The sequence below is a fragment of the Gymnodraco acuticeps genome, unplaced genomic scaffold, assembly GCF_902827175.1.
Source record: "Gymnodraco acuticeps unplaced genomic scaffold, fGymAcu1.1, whole genome shotgun sequence".
Classification (NCBI taxonomy): Eukaryota; Metazoa; Chordata; class Actinopteri; order Perciformes; family Bathydraconidae; genus Gymnodraco; species Gymnodraco acuticeps.
The window spans coordinates 1158150-1175309 of NW_022991216.1; the positions used below are offsets into that span (position 1 = coordinate 1158150).

The 17160-nt window shown below is 41.0% G+C and overlaps 1 protein-coding gene across 36 annotated transcripts in view; it reads left to right on the top strand.

Annotated features, from left to right (window-relative positions):
* LOC117561387 (formin-binding protein 1) overlaps positions 1–17160 on the top strand; it is an 80111-nt gene that overhangs the window by 55201 nt on the left and 7750 nt on the right. For 5 of the 36 annotated variants that reach the window (XM_034238724.1, XM_034238725.1, XM_034238729.1 and 2 more), the window contains 9 exons: positions 2022–2213; positions 3924–4112; positions 6962–7054; positions 10046–10060; positions 10342–10377; positions 13747–13856; positions 14546–14678; positions 15609–15736; positions 15848–16083. In XM_034238724.1, coding sequence (XP_034094615.1) covers positions 2022–2213; positions 3924–4112; positions 6962–7054; positions 10046–10060; positions 10342–10377; positions 13747–13856; positions 14546–14678; positions 15609–15736; positions 15848–16083 — 1132 coding nt within the window. The remainder of the gene's footprint in view (positions 1–2021; positions 2214–3923; positions 4113–6961; positions 7055–10045; positions 10061–10341; positions 10378–13746; positions 13857–14545; positions 14679–15608; positions 15737–15847; positions 16084–17160) is intronic. The other 31 variants (XM_034238731.1, XM_034238733.1, XM_034238737.1 and 28 more) reach the window with 28 other exon arrangements.

Consider the following 17160-nt stretch of genomic DNA (forward strand, 5'->3'; position numbering starts at 1 on the left):
TCATGGCCATAGTGCACAATCTCTGACCCCTGACCTCACTCCAAACCAGACCCTCAGTGTGTTATCGGTTCATCGAGGCTGATGCACACTGCACTTGATTAATGTCCTTCTTCCTGTGTGAGAGGAGCCTGGCTGTGTCCCGACCTCAGTGTTTCTGTCATAACTCCTGCCTGACAGATTTAGGTCTTTCCCTCTTTCTTCTGTGGCCCAACAACTGGATATCAGCAGTCTCCTTCTCTCCCTCTGCTTTTATGACACATTCATGAACTGTTTTCAGAGAAATGAAAAACATATAAACAGGAGGATCACCATTGTGCTGCAGACCTGCTGATAAGCTGGACAATCTGTACAAACAGAGACCCTGCTTTGTTGGTCATGGCTTTGAATGTTGTGATTGTTCCATTGATGTTTAAAATTAAAGGCCCTACATTTTCATGTCCTTTTTGAAATTATCAAAACACTCAATCCACTGGGAACTGTAAAAGTCCGTACTCGAAAAAATGTGCCTTTACACATGCCATCAGGACTTAAATTCACAACTTTGTTACACAGTTTAGTAAATAGGTCAAAAGTGACACTACTGTCCTGTTACAGTAATTCTGCAATGATGATGCACAGACACAGAGAGAGCAGACATGGAAACCCGGAAAAAGATAGTATGACAACAAACAATGGGATTTATGAACATGTAAGCATGTTCACATTTTATATTAGAAACCCCAAATACACAGATCCCAACAATTCTAGCACCCTGAAAATGAGCACCATATGTCTCCTTTAAAGGTCACCTATTATGCAAAATCCACCTTTTCATATCTTTTATACGTAAACATGTGTCCCCTCTGTGTAAAGAGAGTCTGAAAGTTTCAGGACAAAAGATTCGATCACTTTTTGTCCTGATCCATTTTTATAAAAACCTGTCAACCTGCCACTTTATGATGTCATAACGATTTTTTTGGCTTGTGTAACCATTAGCCAATCACCAACCAAGGTAACCCCCCCCACCTTATCACCTGAATCTCCTCCAAGAGCACCATTGTGTTATTTTTAACCAAATATCTCTCAGATGCCCCTTTCACACCAACGCGGTTCCAGGGCCGGTTCGGAGCTGGAGTTTGAAAAGCACCGGTTCTTCCTGTTCACACCGCAGCGGAGCCGCCTCTAAGCTCCGGATTCCGGTTTGTTTCAAGCACCAAAAAGTTGTCGGTCTAGAAAGCAAGCACCGCATACGTCACGCTTACGTCGGGGGCAGGGGCGGGATCAACCTCTAACAACAACAAAAAGCCCGCGTTGTATCCAGTTTGTACACAACAATGGAAAACCTAAAACTTAACAAGCAGCAGTGGTCCACTGAAGAGACCAGCTACCTACTGGGAATCTGGTCTTCCGAAGAGGTACAGAGGAAGCTGGAGGGGAGCACGCGGTCCAAAGCAATTCTACAACAATTGCAGTAAGAGATGGCAACCGCTGGTTTTGACCGTACCGTTGAACAGATTGGCAACAAATTGAAAAAAGTCAAGAAGGATTATCGGGACCAAAAGCGAGACCTCGGACGGAGTGGCGGTTTGGCTTTATGAAGCAGGCACGCAAACGGTTACGTCATGACGCAAACGATAATGCAATGACGCAGCACAAGTCGGGCTCTGAGTGGTGTGAACAGAGCAGAAGCTGAACCGAAGAACCCGTTCCGAACCAGAAAAGCTCTAGCACGGAGCTAGAACGGGAAAAGCCTTGGTGTGAAAGGGTCAAAAGGGGCGTGGGGAGTGGCTCCTTATTTTCATCTAAAGTAACAGACTGAGAATCAGCACTTTTGAAACAGGGCTGAAACAGAGGGGATTATGGGTAATGCTGCAATGCATGATCTGTTTGGTATTTCGAGCCAAACACTTCAGAGACATGTTTTGTATCTGAGACCTATAATATATTGATGAAAAACAGTATAATAGGGGATCTTGAAAGTGAATACAACTGTATAAAGGGAAAGGCCGTCACTGATTGGTGCATCCTCTCTCCCCCATCAGGACTCGCAGCAGGTGGTGGAGTCCTACAAGTCAGGGTTTGAGGCTCCGGGCGATGTGGAGTTTGAGGACTACGGCCAGGCCATGAAGAGGACGGTGTCCGAGACCAGCCTGTCCAATTCCAAAGAGGTCAAGGAGAGGACCGGGGGCAAGAGCAAGGGCAAACTGTGGCCTTTCATTAAGAACAAGAACAAGGTAACACATGAATGCACACTCAACACCAACTTACATCTACACACACCTTACAGCAGAGCATCGCTGGTTTTTAGTGCATACTTTCCTCATCTGGAGGTCACGATGGAGAGATATCTGTTGGGTGGGGGGCTATGTTGTATTATGTTATATTGTTTCTGTCTCGTAAAGTGTTTAATGTGACATTTGTATTATCTGTAAAATCTTTACTTATTTTATTTAGTTTCATTGTGGAGTAGATTCTTTCATTTTTGTAAAGCTCAACAATTATGTTGCTAGCTCTTGTTAGCATTAGCATTTGCCTTGTTATTATTTGCCACCCGTTTCCCCCTCCCTGGCAACCACCCACCCTCCCTGATTTATTGGAAACTTCCTTCTGTAACACACACTAATGCATTTCTACTGTCACCCTGCGGTCGGACTCAACTGGCAGTTGATAGCTCGATCTGAAATAACACAGTTTTTCTCTTGACTGGAGACCATGTCTATAGCCTTCCTTCAGTTTCCTGCTGCAGAACAGCAAAACTGATCTCTGACTGTCTTATGGGCTGGTGGCAATGTCAGTATTGAATTAGATCAGACCATAAGTGAGTGATTGTGTGTGTGTGTGTGTGTGTGTGTGTGTGTGTGTGTGTGTGTGTGGTGTGTGTGTGTGTGTGTGTGTGTGTGTGTGTGTGTGTGTGTGTGTGTGTGTGTGTGTGTGTGTGTGTGTGTGTGTGTGTGTGTGTGTGTGTGTGTGTGTGTGTGTGTGTGTGGTGTGTGTGTGTGTGTGTGTGTGTGTGTGTGTGTGTGTGTGTGTGTGTGTGTGTGTGTGTGCGTCTGTGGGAGAGAAAGGCTGGGAGCAAGTGTGTCATTCTAGATGAGAAACTACAGCAAACTGCCTGTATGTGTGCAGAAAAGGGTGTCTTAAAAACACTGCTCATGGGTGCTTGATATACTTGGGAATCATTTTCTACTCAAGGTTTTTAGGAGCACAGATAGCTATGAGAGGTTCCTACTGTTTGTGCAAACTTGCATGGCATAACAGAAACACTTGCAAAAATATAACATCATAGAGGTATTTCTATACAAAGCACCATTTCTGCTGTACAGAATCAGGGTTTGTTCAGGCTACTTTCTTCGTAGCAGGGTTCCTGACTCACTTGCATGTGCATCGATTGGTGTCTCCTCTCTGCTTCTTGTGACACTCCACTACTTGATGAATCATGCAGTCAGATGCTTTAGGACAGCGATAAGCAATTGGATTTCTCTGATGATAACCTCAAATTCATATCTTTGGGGATGTGGTGAATTTCTCTGCTGGCATGTGATGAGGTCGGGAAAGGATTTCGAAAATGGAAGCCTGCATGCGCTTTGACTGAAGCTCTGTGCTTTGTTGCAGCCGCCCGCTTTAACACATTTGGCGCTTCCTTAACCCCCTCTGGTGGTTTTTCTCTTTTTTAACTGTTTTATATATGTTTGACATTTTGTTCCATGACATAACAACTGATACACTGGGTTTGACGTACCTTCGGTTGTCATTTAATTTCTGTTTGAGTTTTCTATTATGTGTTTATTTTTTAATATTTGTAGGAGGCTTATTTATTTCGTTTTGTGTTCCCTCCTCCTTTTCCTCTTTTGTCTTTTTTCCATTGAAATCTTGCCCCCTTCTTCTTCTTCTTCTTCTATGTTTTTCCTCCTCTCCCCCGTCACCGCTCCTTCTCTTACTGGTAGCTTATGTCCCTGTTAACATCCCCCCACCAGCCCCCACCTGCCCCCCCAGCCTCATCCCCGCCCTCACCCTCTGCTGTTCCCAACGACCCCCAGTCTCCCAAGCAGCAAAAGGAGCCCCTCTCCCACCGCCTCAACGACTTCATGAACTCCAAACCTAAAATGCACTGCCTCCGGAGCCTGAGGCGAGGGGTAAGTGTGTGTGTGTGCGTGTGTCTGGCAAGCTTTGTGCATGCGTGTGTATCTGAGCTCTGAACCTGCTACACTGTATGGGTGTAGTCAAACAAAGGCATAAATAAAAGTATAAAAAACATCCTTTAGATTTGAAGGCCATAAATGCCTACCGTCAGAAAGCAGGGGATACAACTCTATTAGGAGTTACTGAATATATAAAAATGTTGTCATTGTGACCTCAATTTGAAAAAAATACTTACATAGGCCAATTATAACTTTATTTTAGAAACATTTGATACACATTAGGCCTTTCAACTTCGCCCATACAGTGCTCAGCCTATTTGCTTCTTTAGCATGCTTCTGTAGCACATAACTATGAATCCACAGTTCCTGTCTCTCCATCTTGTCCCTCTTCATATTAACTCACATCAGTCCCCCTCTCACCCCCCTCCCCCCTCTGACAGATGTAAGCGAGACACCTAAAGCAGTGTTGGCAGTAGCATGGAAACTGCAGTAGCTCCCTGCGCACTTCCCTGCAATCTATGCTGGAGGCAGATTGTCGTTTTCTTTGCACGTGATGTAAGGAGTAGAATGGAAAGACGAGGGTTAAAGGGACAGTTCTCCCCAAATTGAAATATATGTATTTTTCCTTCTTACCTGTAGTGCTATATCTCATCACAGATTGTTTGAGTGTGAGTTGCTGAGTGTTATTGGAGAAGTTGGGACATATAAATATCTGCCTTCTCTCTAATATAATGGAACTAGATGGTGAGCCCAACAATACATTTGAAACTCAACAGAAATGTCTCTTTCCAGAGAAAATGACCTGGTTAGTCGAGATAATCCACATACCTTGTTTTGAGCACTTTCATGTAGGAAACATTTTTTTTTACTGAACATCACCGACTCACAAGCGCAGACTAGGCTCTTATCCATAAGTAGATGCAGGTATAGTTTGGTAGAAAGAAAATAGTTCCTGCAGGTAACTTCTGACAACAAGGTTTGAGGATTATTTTGAGTAACCGGATTATGATTATTGAAAAAAATACATTGTTGTTAAGTTTTTACAATTCATAGTTTGGCTGCTTTTAGCACTATACCAATATATCCAACACTCTGCAGCTACACTAAACACATCTGCATTGATAAATAAATAGCACTAGGGATAAAGGGAAAATACATATTTTACATTTTAGGGTTGACTGTCCCTTTAAGGCTCACACTATGAACACAGTGATGGTTAGTGGGAATGGCAGCAGGCTGACTGAGTCACCCACCCCACAAGGAGTGAGAAGGTCGGAGTAATTTTAGAAGGCTTCCCGGAGGGTGGCTTTATCGCCCGGTGGGTCCTGGAGGGTGTCAGCACCAGCTCCTGTTGTAAACTCCAGTGTGCGTTTGTAATGGAATTGCTTAGCCTGGGCAGGTCATATCACGCTTTCCCATAACACACTTCACCCCCCAGCTCTCCCTGACCTCAGGAATGGGCGGCGACTCACGTGTTCCTTCCGGACCGTTCGAATATAGTTTTTGTTTACCCTCATATTCTGAAAGGGCAGCAGTTGTTCAAAGTGAAAACATTTGTATGAATCGGGCTGACATGACTTCTGAAAAGAACAATACGTGTGTGTTAGCATATCGTGGAGGAAATGATTGAAGGTCGGCAGAAAAAAGGGAAGTGTGTGTATTTTTTCTAGCAGTGCACAGATCTAACAGGAAGTGCACGTTTCTGAAAGCGGAAGTACTGAAACAGCTCTCGAGAAGAGCAATAAAAAGAGTTGAATCAGATGCATTGTTTGTCGACTATACACAGATTAAAAAGATAAAAGTTTGACATTACTGTAACATTTCACAACACAGGAAAAGGTTGAAGGACTTTTTTGTATCGGTGAGAGGTTATATACTGTATCATTAGCCCATTAGAGAGTCAAAGAGTTCAATATAATCTCTACTCTTTCCCATAACTCATGACAACACATTTATACAAGTCCCCGTTTCATGTCTCATGGCAGTAAGCTTTTTGTGTGTTTTCATGTATATAGATGTTGAGTACTTTTATACAATGTGATATTTTTCTTTTTTGAATACATTTGACCACATGTCAGAGATAACTAAAGCAACAGAAGGTGCATGGTTAATCCAGTGAAATAACAACAAGTCTTTTAGGGACACCAGCCTCACAGACAGACATCTTGGGGTAATGCCTCTGAACAGCTGCTGCTGGAGATATTCAGATCTCTCAACCAGGCCTACATCTATCTGTGAAAGCAAGCTAACTAGTTCCTACTAATTTTTATATTTTATAATGGGGAGTTATTAATATTTCCTCCCGGGAATTGAGAAAGTTATATAATAATAAATTACTAACTTACAAACATACTTACAGTCCTATATGTTGGCCTGTATGGTAGTGAAATAGGCATTACATTGCATTCTTGTGCTATTAAATGGGGCTCAACTTCCTGCCAAAACCCTTTTTTAATAATTGAAAAAGCAAAATGAGATATTAACCGACTTTTTAATATTTGTTGTGTTTATGCTGCAGCTAAATCAAGAAAAAAATCGATTGTATTCCTCTCCCACCTCCTGCAGGGGAACATACTGCAGAATCGCATTAGGGGATTAGAGTAGTTGTGCAGGTGGAGGTGGCGTCTCTGCACGGTGGAGGGATGTTTACCCCCCCAGGAGAGCCTTCATGTGGCTGTCTAATCACCCCCAGTATCTGTGTATGTGCGCGTCTATGTGTTCTGTTTGAGAGGAAAAAGAGAAAGCATATAGTTTGTGCTTTTGCAGTTAAATAACACCGTATACAGTATAAGATCTTTAAGACAATATTGACAAAGCTGTGTTTTCTCCGACGACCACCACAGCAGCAATCCCCCCGCGCGCTCATTTGTCACAAAGAGCTTATGAAGAGGACTCTGGGGCGACCCACGTATGCTTTCGAAGCCAGGAAATATGTTGTAAGTGTGTGTAAGATAGGCATCAGTGAGTACCAGCAGTGAGTGTGTGATCCGGGTGGTTGGGAGAAAGTGTGAATGAATATTGAATGTGTGTGATTAGTAGAAGCCATGCACTTTCAGCAGCCTCCTTAAAGGAACATCTTGTATATCCGTTACTCATCTGGTGTTACCTTGAATTCTTGAAGAGAGGTTTATTTTTCTCGCATACCCCCACGGGGAAAGAAGAATCAAAGAAAGGGAATTATTGAGGAATTGAAGCAGATGGGGGCCGCATTAAAAATCAGCAAAGTGATGTTATATTTACAAACTCCCTCACAACTCGTGCTTAATGTCTACATTTCATTAAAGAGCCCTATTATGCTTGTTAGGGTTTTTCCTTTCCTGTCATTTGTTAAAAAGGTTTTTGTGCATTACACGCTCTGCAAAGGCTAAAATCCCTGTGTTCCCTCCAGAGGGAGTTTCTCTCCCACACACTCCCCCCCTGATTGAAATACCTCCATTGAACTCTTTTGTTTACTTTCGTAAAATAATTACATTTTATTTATACACTTTATAAGACTTGCGCTCCTATTGGCTAGCACTCCAACACATTGAACGTGATGGGTGGGACATCTCTAAGTGGTTGACCAATTACAACAGAGCCGGCCAGCTAACCAATCAGAGCAGACTGGGCTCTGGTTTCAGACAGAGGGTGAAAAGAGGTGCTGCAGCACAGGCAGTATGAGAAGAATAAAGAGCTTTTTAAAGCATGGAGACATGTCACAGTAGAGGCACTAAATACAAATACTGTAAGCACCTGAAAATGAGCAGAATAATGCCCCTTTGAAATCATCAAAAAGTTCTCCTTTTTTTACATTCTTTGTTCAGTTTGAAGGCATGCGAGAAAAACAAAGATTCCTTCACTAATTCAGGGTTACAAAGGGTGAGTAAATGATACCAAATGGTCATTTGTTCCTCTATGACACATTCAGTCCTCACAATTTACAAGGCCAACTTTCCCCACAAAGGAAGCTGCTGTTTGTGCCTGGCTCAGTATTGATCACATGGCTCTCAGGCGTGAAAAAAGAGACAGACGAATGATCAGAGAGATGACTTCATCATCACATGGCTCAGCTTGCGGTTTACTTGTTGCTGGCTGTTGCTGTTGCCCCCCCCCCCCCCCACTGAGCGTCTGCACGGGGTTCATTCACAAAGTGTCACCAGCACCTGAGGATGTGAGAGATTACAGGCGGGAGGATGCTCTTCCTCCCTCCTTGCTATTTCAATATCACTGTCAGGTGCATGTGACATTAGGTGAGGTGTTTGTCACACCTTGGATCTGGTATCAGCCTACAGTACCCAGAATTCACCCCTCCAGGGCTTTCTTTGTGCTGGTGTGCCATTCTGCAGCTCTGTTATCTGTGTGTAAGGACCATAGTTGTCCTGTTTATCCGTGTCTGTCTGGGGGTTGGAAAGAGTCCAGGTGGATCTGTGGAGCCACAATATACAGTTTCTGCTGTAAACACATTTATTATGTGATGTGCTCCTACTTACTATAAAGTGCAGCTCTCCAGTGATCACATGATTTATCACATGCATGCTCACAGCAGGGTAAGCCCAACTGGGTCCAAATATTCACCCTGTATCTGCCCCGTTGTTCATTCTTTAAAAACAACTTTTAGTATTTGTAAAATGCAAAGAAATGGAGCAAAGAAGAAACCCTCTTAAGCCAAGTAAAATACTATTTCTTATACATCAAAAGTGAGAACTTGGGAACTCTCTTCAATCAAAGATATCTTTGTAAGTTGTTAGAAACACATAACAATACATTAGAAGCCATCATTTCTCATATACACAGGTTAATAAGAATATAATCCACATCTGATCAAATAAAAACAGAAACAAGACCCAAACTAGATCCTTCCCCAGAGTTTATGAATGTTGTCTGCCCCCTCAGTGATATCATGATATACTTCTGATTTGAATATGATTTCATATTCTGTAAAGTGAGCCTCTCACAAAAACCTACTTACAAAATGTTCTTTCATACAGACCTTTGGTCAGCCTAAGTTGCATTTCAATGTGATCCCATAATAAACGTAACTTAGTGAGGAGATATAACAGTAATGTAGCAGCGTGGAGGTTGGAGTCAGGATTAGAGGCGTGATAGTAAAGACCGTAACACTCCAGTTCAGGTGGATGAGGTGATTAGTAGAGTAAAGTGTGTGGAGCGGCTCAGTGCAGCAGCCTGTGAGCCTCTAACAGGATTACAGGTCATCTGCTGCAGCTCTACAGCCAGGGGGGCTCCACTCTGCTCTGTGCTCAAACATTACACAGCAGAAAAATACAACCATTTATTTTGTTGTTTGTAACCTACTTACCAATTTGTTTTCATGGGAAATTCATGTGCAATATACAAAAACCTGGATATGTGCAGATTTCTTCCTCATAACAGGCGATAGTTTCCCCAGCTTGTGTGTGTTGGGTATCTGCCTCCATCATGTCAACGTCTGGATCAGCTGATGTGTTTATGCTTGTGGCGCCCTCTGCTGTCAGTGTACTGGCAGCAGAGAGATGAAGAAATAAAGTGTTCATCCGCCCCTGTCGAGTCACCATCCCTCTACTTCTTTCTTTACATTTATATTCATCTGTCTTCCTTCATTTTTACCCTCATAACTTCATGCTTGTGCAGTAGGTTGGCACTTTTTAGCCGACGTGTTTCTCGTTTTTCATTAATCCATCATATCAGAAATGTTAAACTTCACCCACATTGGAAAAGAGTGGTGGGTTTATAGCAGAAACGGTGTGTTTTACACCGATAGCCTATAAACCCAAAGTGCTACCACCTCTTTTCTTTCAATGGTGAAGTTTGGCAAATCATCATTATAAAATACAATTAAAGTATTTAAAGGAAAATGGGAAAAAATGGCCGTGAATATTCATCTGATGTTGACTGTTGTTTCTTTCTCTCTCCTGCTCCTCGCCATTTTTTCTCTCCTCTCCCCCATGAAGCTTTCTCTCAAGCTGGTAAGCATGACCGTATAACCTCACGTCCGTAGCGGCATGACCATAGCACGCATGTCACCTCCTCCCAGTAACACACTGTTAATAACGTTGTGTTCGCCATAACGTTTTTGTTCTCCTTTTTTTAATCATTTTTGTATTTAAGTTCATATTTATTTTTGCAGTGACTCAACAATGGACCTCAGACTCATGTCCTTGTCTCATTTGTGTGTTGTTTTGTTTGTTTTTGTGTTGTGGTTGTGTTCATGTCTCTCCCAAACTGTGTCGTGGTCTCTGTGGTGCAGATCACACTCAATTCCCACGTCCGGAATCTCATTGAGGTGATCAGATTTACTCTATGTTTGACTTCTCTACCTGTCCGTCTCTTAGTCCGTCTGGTAGTCCTCCCTCCATGTCTCGACAGATCGTATGTCCTCGTAACAAACATTAACTTGTTCTATGTAGTGTCTCACTCACGTCCTTACACTGCATGCCGATGTCTTTTAAAGAATGCTGTTCTGTGAAGCTCACAAAATGTACTAGATGTGTATGATGGCAGGCCTCCACAGAAAATGGATCAATGAAATTATGATGCAATTTTGTTAAAATGGTAGTGTTTTCTCCAAATTGTCACTGGTGTTACTCTTCTTCCTGGTAACACGTAACACCAGTGACATTCCTATATAAATAAGCTTTGTATAAAGTATACAAATAATACAAATACTTTAAGCTCTACTTGTTGTGGATTCATCAAGTTAAGAGTTAGTTATTGCTATTTAACAGGTTTTAGATGTTTTTAGAAGGAATATATTTCAGCAGATTTGTATCACCCAGATTACACCTTTTCTGTAGAATGACTCCTATATTTTCTTTTGAAAAAGACGCACTTTGATTATTAAAGGAATAGCTTCACATTTTAGAATCCAAACATATTCATTTTCTTGCAAAGACTTAAATAAATAGGGTAAATATCTCCCTCATATCTGTGCACTAAACATAAAGCGACAGCCAGCAGATGCTTAGTTTAGCATCAAGAATGCAAACGGGGGGGAACAGCTAACCCGTCTCACTCCAAGATATAAGAATGTACCGATCAGAATCTGTTAAATTAAAAGAAAATAGTAGCTTCCAAATCATTCCTATTTCTTTCTGTGTCGCCTTATTAAGCAAAGGTACTATGTTCACAAGAATTGGACTTCCTGATACAGAACAGTAAAGTAATACAGTAAAAAGGTTAAAAAAAAGTAAGTACTACTAAAGAATCAGGAGCTCTTAAACATCTTGGGTGTTTCTCAATGTTGAGTGCGCTTGCTTGGTAGCACATGACATGTCTTCCGAGTCACTTGCTTCAGAAGCGAGGCAAGAATACTTCCTGGCATTCGGAAAACGAAGAGTGGAACAGGTGAGCAAGTGTGCGTCATATGAGAGGCCCCGCCTTACATTTTCCGCCACAGATTTGGGGAAATTGGTCCGTGCGCAAAGCATTGTGGGGATTTTAAGACCGCGGAGTCTACACATGTGCAGCCTCGAAATGTCTCCAAACGAAGTACGCCGGGCTCGGTAGAATTCCAAGTATGCTGGACATTGGAACAGTCCTTTGACGGCACTCGATGGCGTAGTATGCTTGAAATAGTGGCTCTGAAGCAGCTTTACTCGACATTGAGAAACACCCCTTGTCTGCCAACTACAGTTTATTTATTAGAACAAATGCACATTCCATAATACATCTGCTACTGTATGAGCTGAGCAATTTGTGCAACATTAAGCAATATTTTGAGCATATTTATTATTCTCAAATGTCCTACAATGCCAAACAGTACAACTAGCATAACTTAGCATATTTATGCTAGCTATGCTAAGTTTCATATGTTCAATATATGGATATTTAGTGTATAACATGAGAGTGTATCTCTGCAATAAAGCAAATAAGCATGTAAAACTAAGCTGATTGTTGAAGAAATTAGGCCCCATAATGATTTTTATATCAAAAAATGCTCTACCGAATGTGTTTTATAAATCCATACATGATTCTGTATGGACAAATCATTGAGTAAATTCTGATCCATCCCATATTCATCATACTAGAATCAACACATGACCTGATGTCTGCCCATAGTTGTAGTTGCTGTTTCCTAGATGATAGTGTTTGGAGTGTCTTGCAGTACATAGAGAATGTGAACACTAATATATCTGACTGCTGTACTGTAGCTCATCCCAGAGATGAGCATGTCTCTGCATGATGACTGACACCATCTCTGTTATGTTGCATGCCCCGTGGTGTGTGCTGATGCAGGGAGAAGGGGTAAGGTTGCCATGGTAGCCTAGCTGCATGTGTTGTTGACCTGACTGCAGTGTAGTCTGTAGCTCCAGCTGTTATATGTCCTTGTGGTGGTCCCGTTGTAACCCGTACCAATAAGACCTATTTAGTCAATGCCAGTTTCCCCTCATTGATAGGACCAAAGCAACAGTGCAAAATGATCACAATGTTCTTTCTTTTTGATACATTTAAAAAATAAATCATATGGAGAGTTATATGTTTAAATTGATCAAAAGTACTTGATGTTTCATAATATCTTAATATGAGACAAATAATAAAAACAAAGCTCTTTATTATGGTGATAGTCAAAATAATTAACTTTTGTATACAGTGACTTACAGGCAGTGTAGTTCACAGTGCTTTACAACACAGTGAAGAAGAATACATGTATAAAGACAGGCTGCAGATGCAATACAAAATCAAATGAACAACAGATATAAAAGACATGCTAATAACTATAGAAGGATAACAATAAAACAAAGTAAGGCATGATACAAATTACATTTAGAATAGAAGTGGTGATAAGGTAAAGAACATAGATTCTACATGAAACTGTCTGTATGTTATCGACTAAAGATTTCTAAATAAAAATCACTACAGGAAAAACATATCTGTAAAATCCCTGCTAAAATACGTATTCTCTAATGAAAGGGGAAATGTCCCTTTTAATATAATAAAATAAAGGGGAAAAAGCATGATAAACCATACAAGAATAAAATAATAAAATAATAAAAATAAACTGTTACTGTAAGAAAATAAGATTGAACATATTAGCAGATCTTTTATAGAATATTTGAAGTTACCTATTATTTCATATTAATGTATAGATTTGATGTTGACTCCATACAGGCCAGCTAGCACTTAGTACAGGAAGCTTCCGGAAGATTCACTGATGCATTACGTGTGCTGCCGAGCAGTATGACTCATCAGCTCACTGATACAGACTGGAAATATGACCCACAGCCAGCCAAAAAACCTCTCACTCACTCAGTCTCAGTCTCAGGAACACACCGTGCTCTCAGAGAATTATCCTGCTCACTCTGAAACACTATATGAACTAAGATGTAGCTAATACTTTATTACGTTTCAAGGAAGCAGTAGATTAGATGTGGCGGCTGAATAGATGGGAGGCTTTCAGTCTGTACTCAAACATCCCAACTTTTAGTGAGTGTCATAGAGTTGCTGCAGTATCTCCCACAGGTTCATAAAGATAGAAAATAGCAAAGAACTCCATTTGTGTAGCTGTTATCCATTTTAGTTGTGGTTTACAGGAAAGGGATATAGGGCACCTAGCTAGATAATACATCCCTGTTAAATCAGCAACACAACAACATATCTCTGTCTCCTCACTTCTCTTTTTGTTTCTTTTTTCTTCCTCCCTCTTGTTTATCAGGGTTCTGGACCAGAGGACTTCAGCCACCTGCCGCCAGAACAGAGGAGGAAGAAGCTGCAGGGAAAGATTGACGACCTGAATAAGGACATCCAGAAAGAGATGGACCAGAGGTAGCTTTACGTGTGTTATTAAGACGTTTCCCACCTTGTGGAACCCCATCCCACACACAGACACACCCCTGGATACCCTTTTCCTGATTTTGCATTTTATTTATTAAACTGTCCAAACAACTATAGCAAACTCACATGTATTCATATTATTGTTTAGTGTCCATCACTGTCTATATTGTATTCATATTTATTATGTCTATAGTGTCTGTATTATGCTATCTTTATTCCTACCAGCTCTGTAGTATTATAATATTAATAATAATATTTATAACTTTATTTGTATAACACTTGTAATGCTTGAATGCAGCCCAAGTACTCAACAGAACTAATGAGATGAAAAAAAACATAATAATGAAATACAAATTAATTAAAACTAGGTACAAAAACAATACAGTTTTATTTTATTCACCAGTTAAATGAACCCACATTAAAAGCCATACGTAACAATTAAAGTGTTTATACAGTGTGTTTATAGTGATATACTCATAAATACTGATCATACTGTTGTATATATACTTAATTTTTTTTTAATATCTATCATATTTATATACTTACACTGCACTTTACTGCTTCTTTCGCACTTCTGGTTGGATGCTAACTTGGTTGCCTTTGTAGTACTCAAAAAAATGCAATGACTTTAAAAGTGAATATGCAACAAGGACTTGGATTAACTTTCGTTTTCTTCCCAGGGACGCGCTCACTAAGATGAAAGACGTGTACGTGAAGAACCCTCAGATGGGGGACCCGGCCAGCGTGGACCCCCGGCTGTCAGAAATAGGCCAGAACATCGAGAAGTTCCAGTACGAGGCGCAGAAGTTTGAGGTGCGTTCAGTGCCAGCCTGAGATCTCCTCTCCTCTTGAGTGTTAGTGTTGGCGAAGCTTTCTTGTTTGGTTTATTCACCACAGCAAATAATGAGGAGTTCAAACACACGTCTCGATCTGGGGTTGATCCAATAAAGTCTGCCGCACGTCCATATTAGGAGAAGATGTGATGCAGCTGGAGCTTCATGTGGGGGGGAGGAGGCCCAGAACAGTGTCCTGCTTTAACCTTAGACATGGGAAAGAGAGTGGAGTGTAAGGCAGTGCTGTTTAGGAATAGGACCATATCAGAATGTTTAGGTTAGTATATAATAAATGTCACAATTCTCTAAAAAAAAAAAAAAGGTGGTTTACTTTATTCTTCAAATAATCCCAAAAGTCATCCAAATCAACAACAACAAGCACACTCGTTACCCAATGTCATTAGTATGTTTTCGTACGTAATGTGGATGTTTTTGTCTTAATTGACATGTTATTTTTAATATTGTAATTTGTATTTAGCGTGACTTTTAAACATATGTCCAGGGACAATATATGAGAAATAGCCTGGCGCATTTGCAGCAGTGATTATTAATGTGCTCTTTTCCCCTTGAATCAGCAAATAAATACAAATTAAAAATGTATGAACATTTCCATAAAACTCTCAACATGGCACTAAAACAAGCTGTTCTCACTTTAGCCAAACTTTTATTAAGAAACTAATATTTGTGTTGCATCACAGAGATAACCCACATATCCCTCATATCTTCCTGTGTAAAATAAGGCTACATTACATCATCTAATCCGTAGTGTTGCTCCTCCATTGAAAGTTCTTGCCATATAAAAGGCCATCTGATTTTAAGATAAAAAAGATTTCGACTCAGCTTAAAATATATCTCAAGTTGTCAGGTTTAAAACCAATAATAATATAATAATAATGACTGTGTGTTTCAGGGCTGGTTAGCGGAGGTGGAGGAAAGGATGCCATCTAAGAGCGATTCGAACCGGAGGAGTGGGCTCTATGAGACCCAGAACAACTCCACTCAACTCGTGAGCAACAACTGTGCGCAGGACAGAGAGAGGTATGGTATACCCTGACGAAACATCCATCACTCACATAAAACATCCCAGAGTGGTTACACACCTTTAAAAACTATGTATGTTTTCAAAGTATATTTACTGTGTGTGTGTTGGCCCTTGAGCAGCCCGGATGGCAGCTACACAGAGGAGCAGAACTCAGAGACGCAGGTCAAAGCCACCGTCAACCCCCCCGTCAACCCCCCCGTCAACCCCACCGTCAACCCCACCGTCAACCCCACCGTCAACCCCGCCCTCCCCACCTCCTCCACGCCGGAGTTCGACGACGAGTTTGATGACGACGAGACCCTGCCCACCATCGGCACCTGCAAGGCCTTGTACCCGTTTGAAGGTAACAGGAGATGCCTCACAGCTGAAGAGATACTCCGCTCAATTTAAACATTCCATAGCACATGTGCCCTTTATCTGTACAGACGCAGGGTGGAGGTGTTTGATTACTTTGAATGTGGAGGAGTAGTGTTTAATCTTATGAAAAAATATGTGTGGAGGAGGACAGTGGAAAGCCTTTTCAAAATCATATTTGGCCAATTCTCAAACACTTTGACTACAGCGCTGTGAAGAAAGGTGAAAAGAGCCCTGATCGATCGGAGGGATGATAAAAGCTGTTGTCCTCCCCTCAGAGATAAATGAATCTGTTCTCTTTAAACAGGACATTCATTTATTACTATGAGGAAACAAAGACGTCATTATGATAAACTTCCATAACAAACGTTAAATATCTGAAGAAGCAGGTCATTTGTGAACTTAAAACATTGTTCAATGTGCATCTTAGCAAATACGGTCTGTATGTAGAACAATTCAGACGCCAACATTGGGCTCTTAATGTGCAAAACGCAGATTTGCCATTTTAAGAACATGGCAGGTCTACTAGAGTCAGTGCAGGCAGGAAAGAGGTTTTTCGTGGGTTTTAAAGATAGCATCTACATGGGAGGATCTAAAGGACGTATGTGTAGTGATACTTATCTTGTGGGTATCAGCCTATTGACTTTAGACTAAAAATATCACTAGTGTTTCCTGTTTTCACAACATCATATTTCCAGGGGAATCATTTAGATAAGTATTCCCAGGAATCAAGAACCGTGAAGTCCGGCTTGTTTACTCAACATTTTAAATATCCACAATAGTAATAATTGTTAGCTGGTGTTGTAGATAACACCATAATAACTGTAGTTGTCATACATGTGTTTTATTATAGAAGTATCTTTAGGTTATAAGACTGCCTGACTAATATTCTACTCTGATATACATCCAAAGTACCGTGTATGTCAGGGTTGCCAACTCTCACGCATCTGGCATGTGACACACGCTTTCACTCAATCTCACGCTCTCACGCTGCCCAAACTATTCTCACGCCAAAAACAAGAATACCGAAGACTAGAAACGGTTTTGAAAACTTTTGTCACGTAGT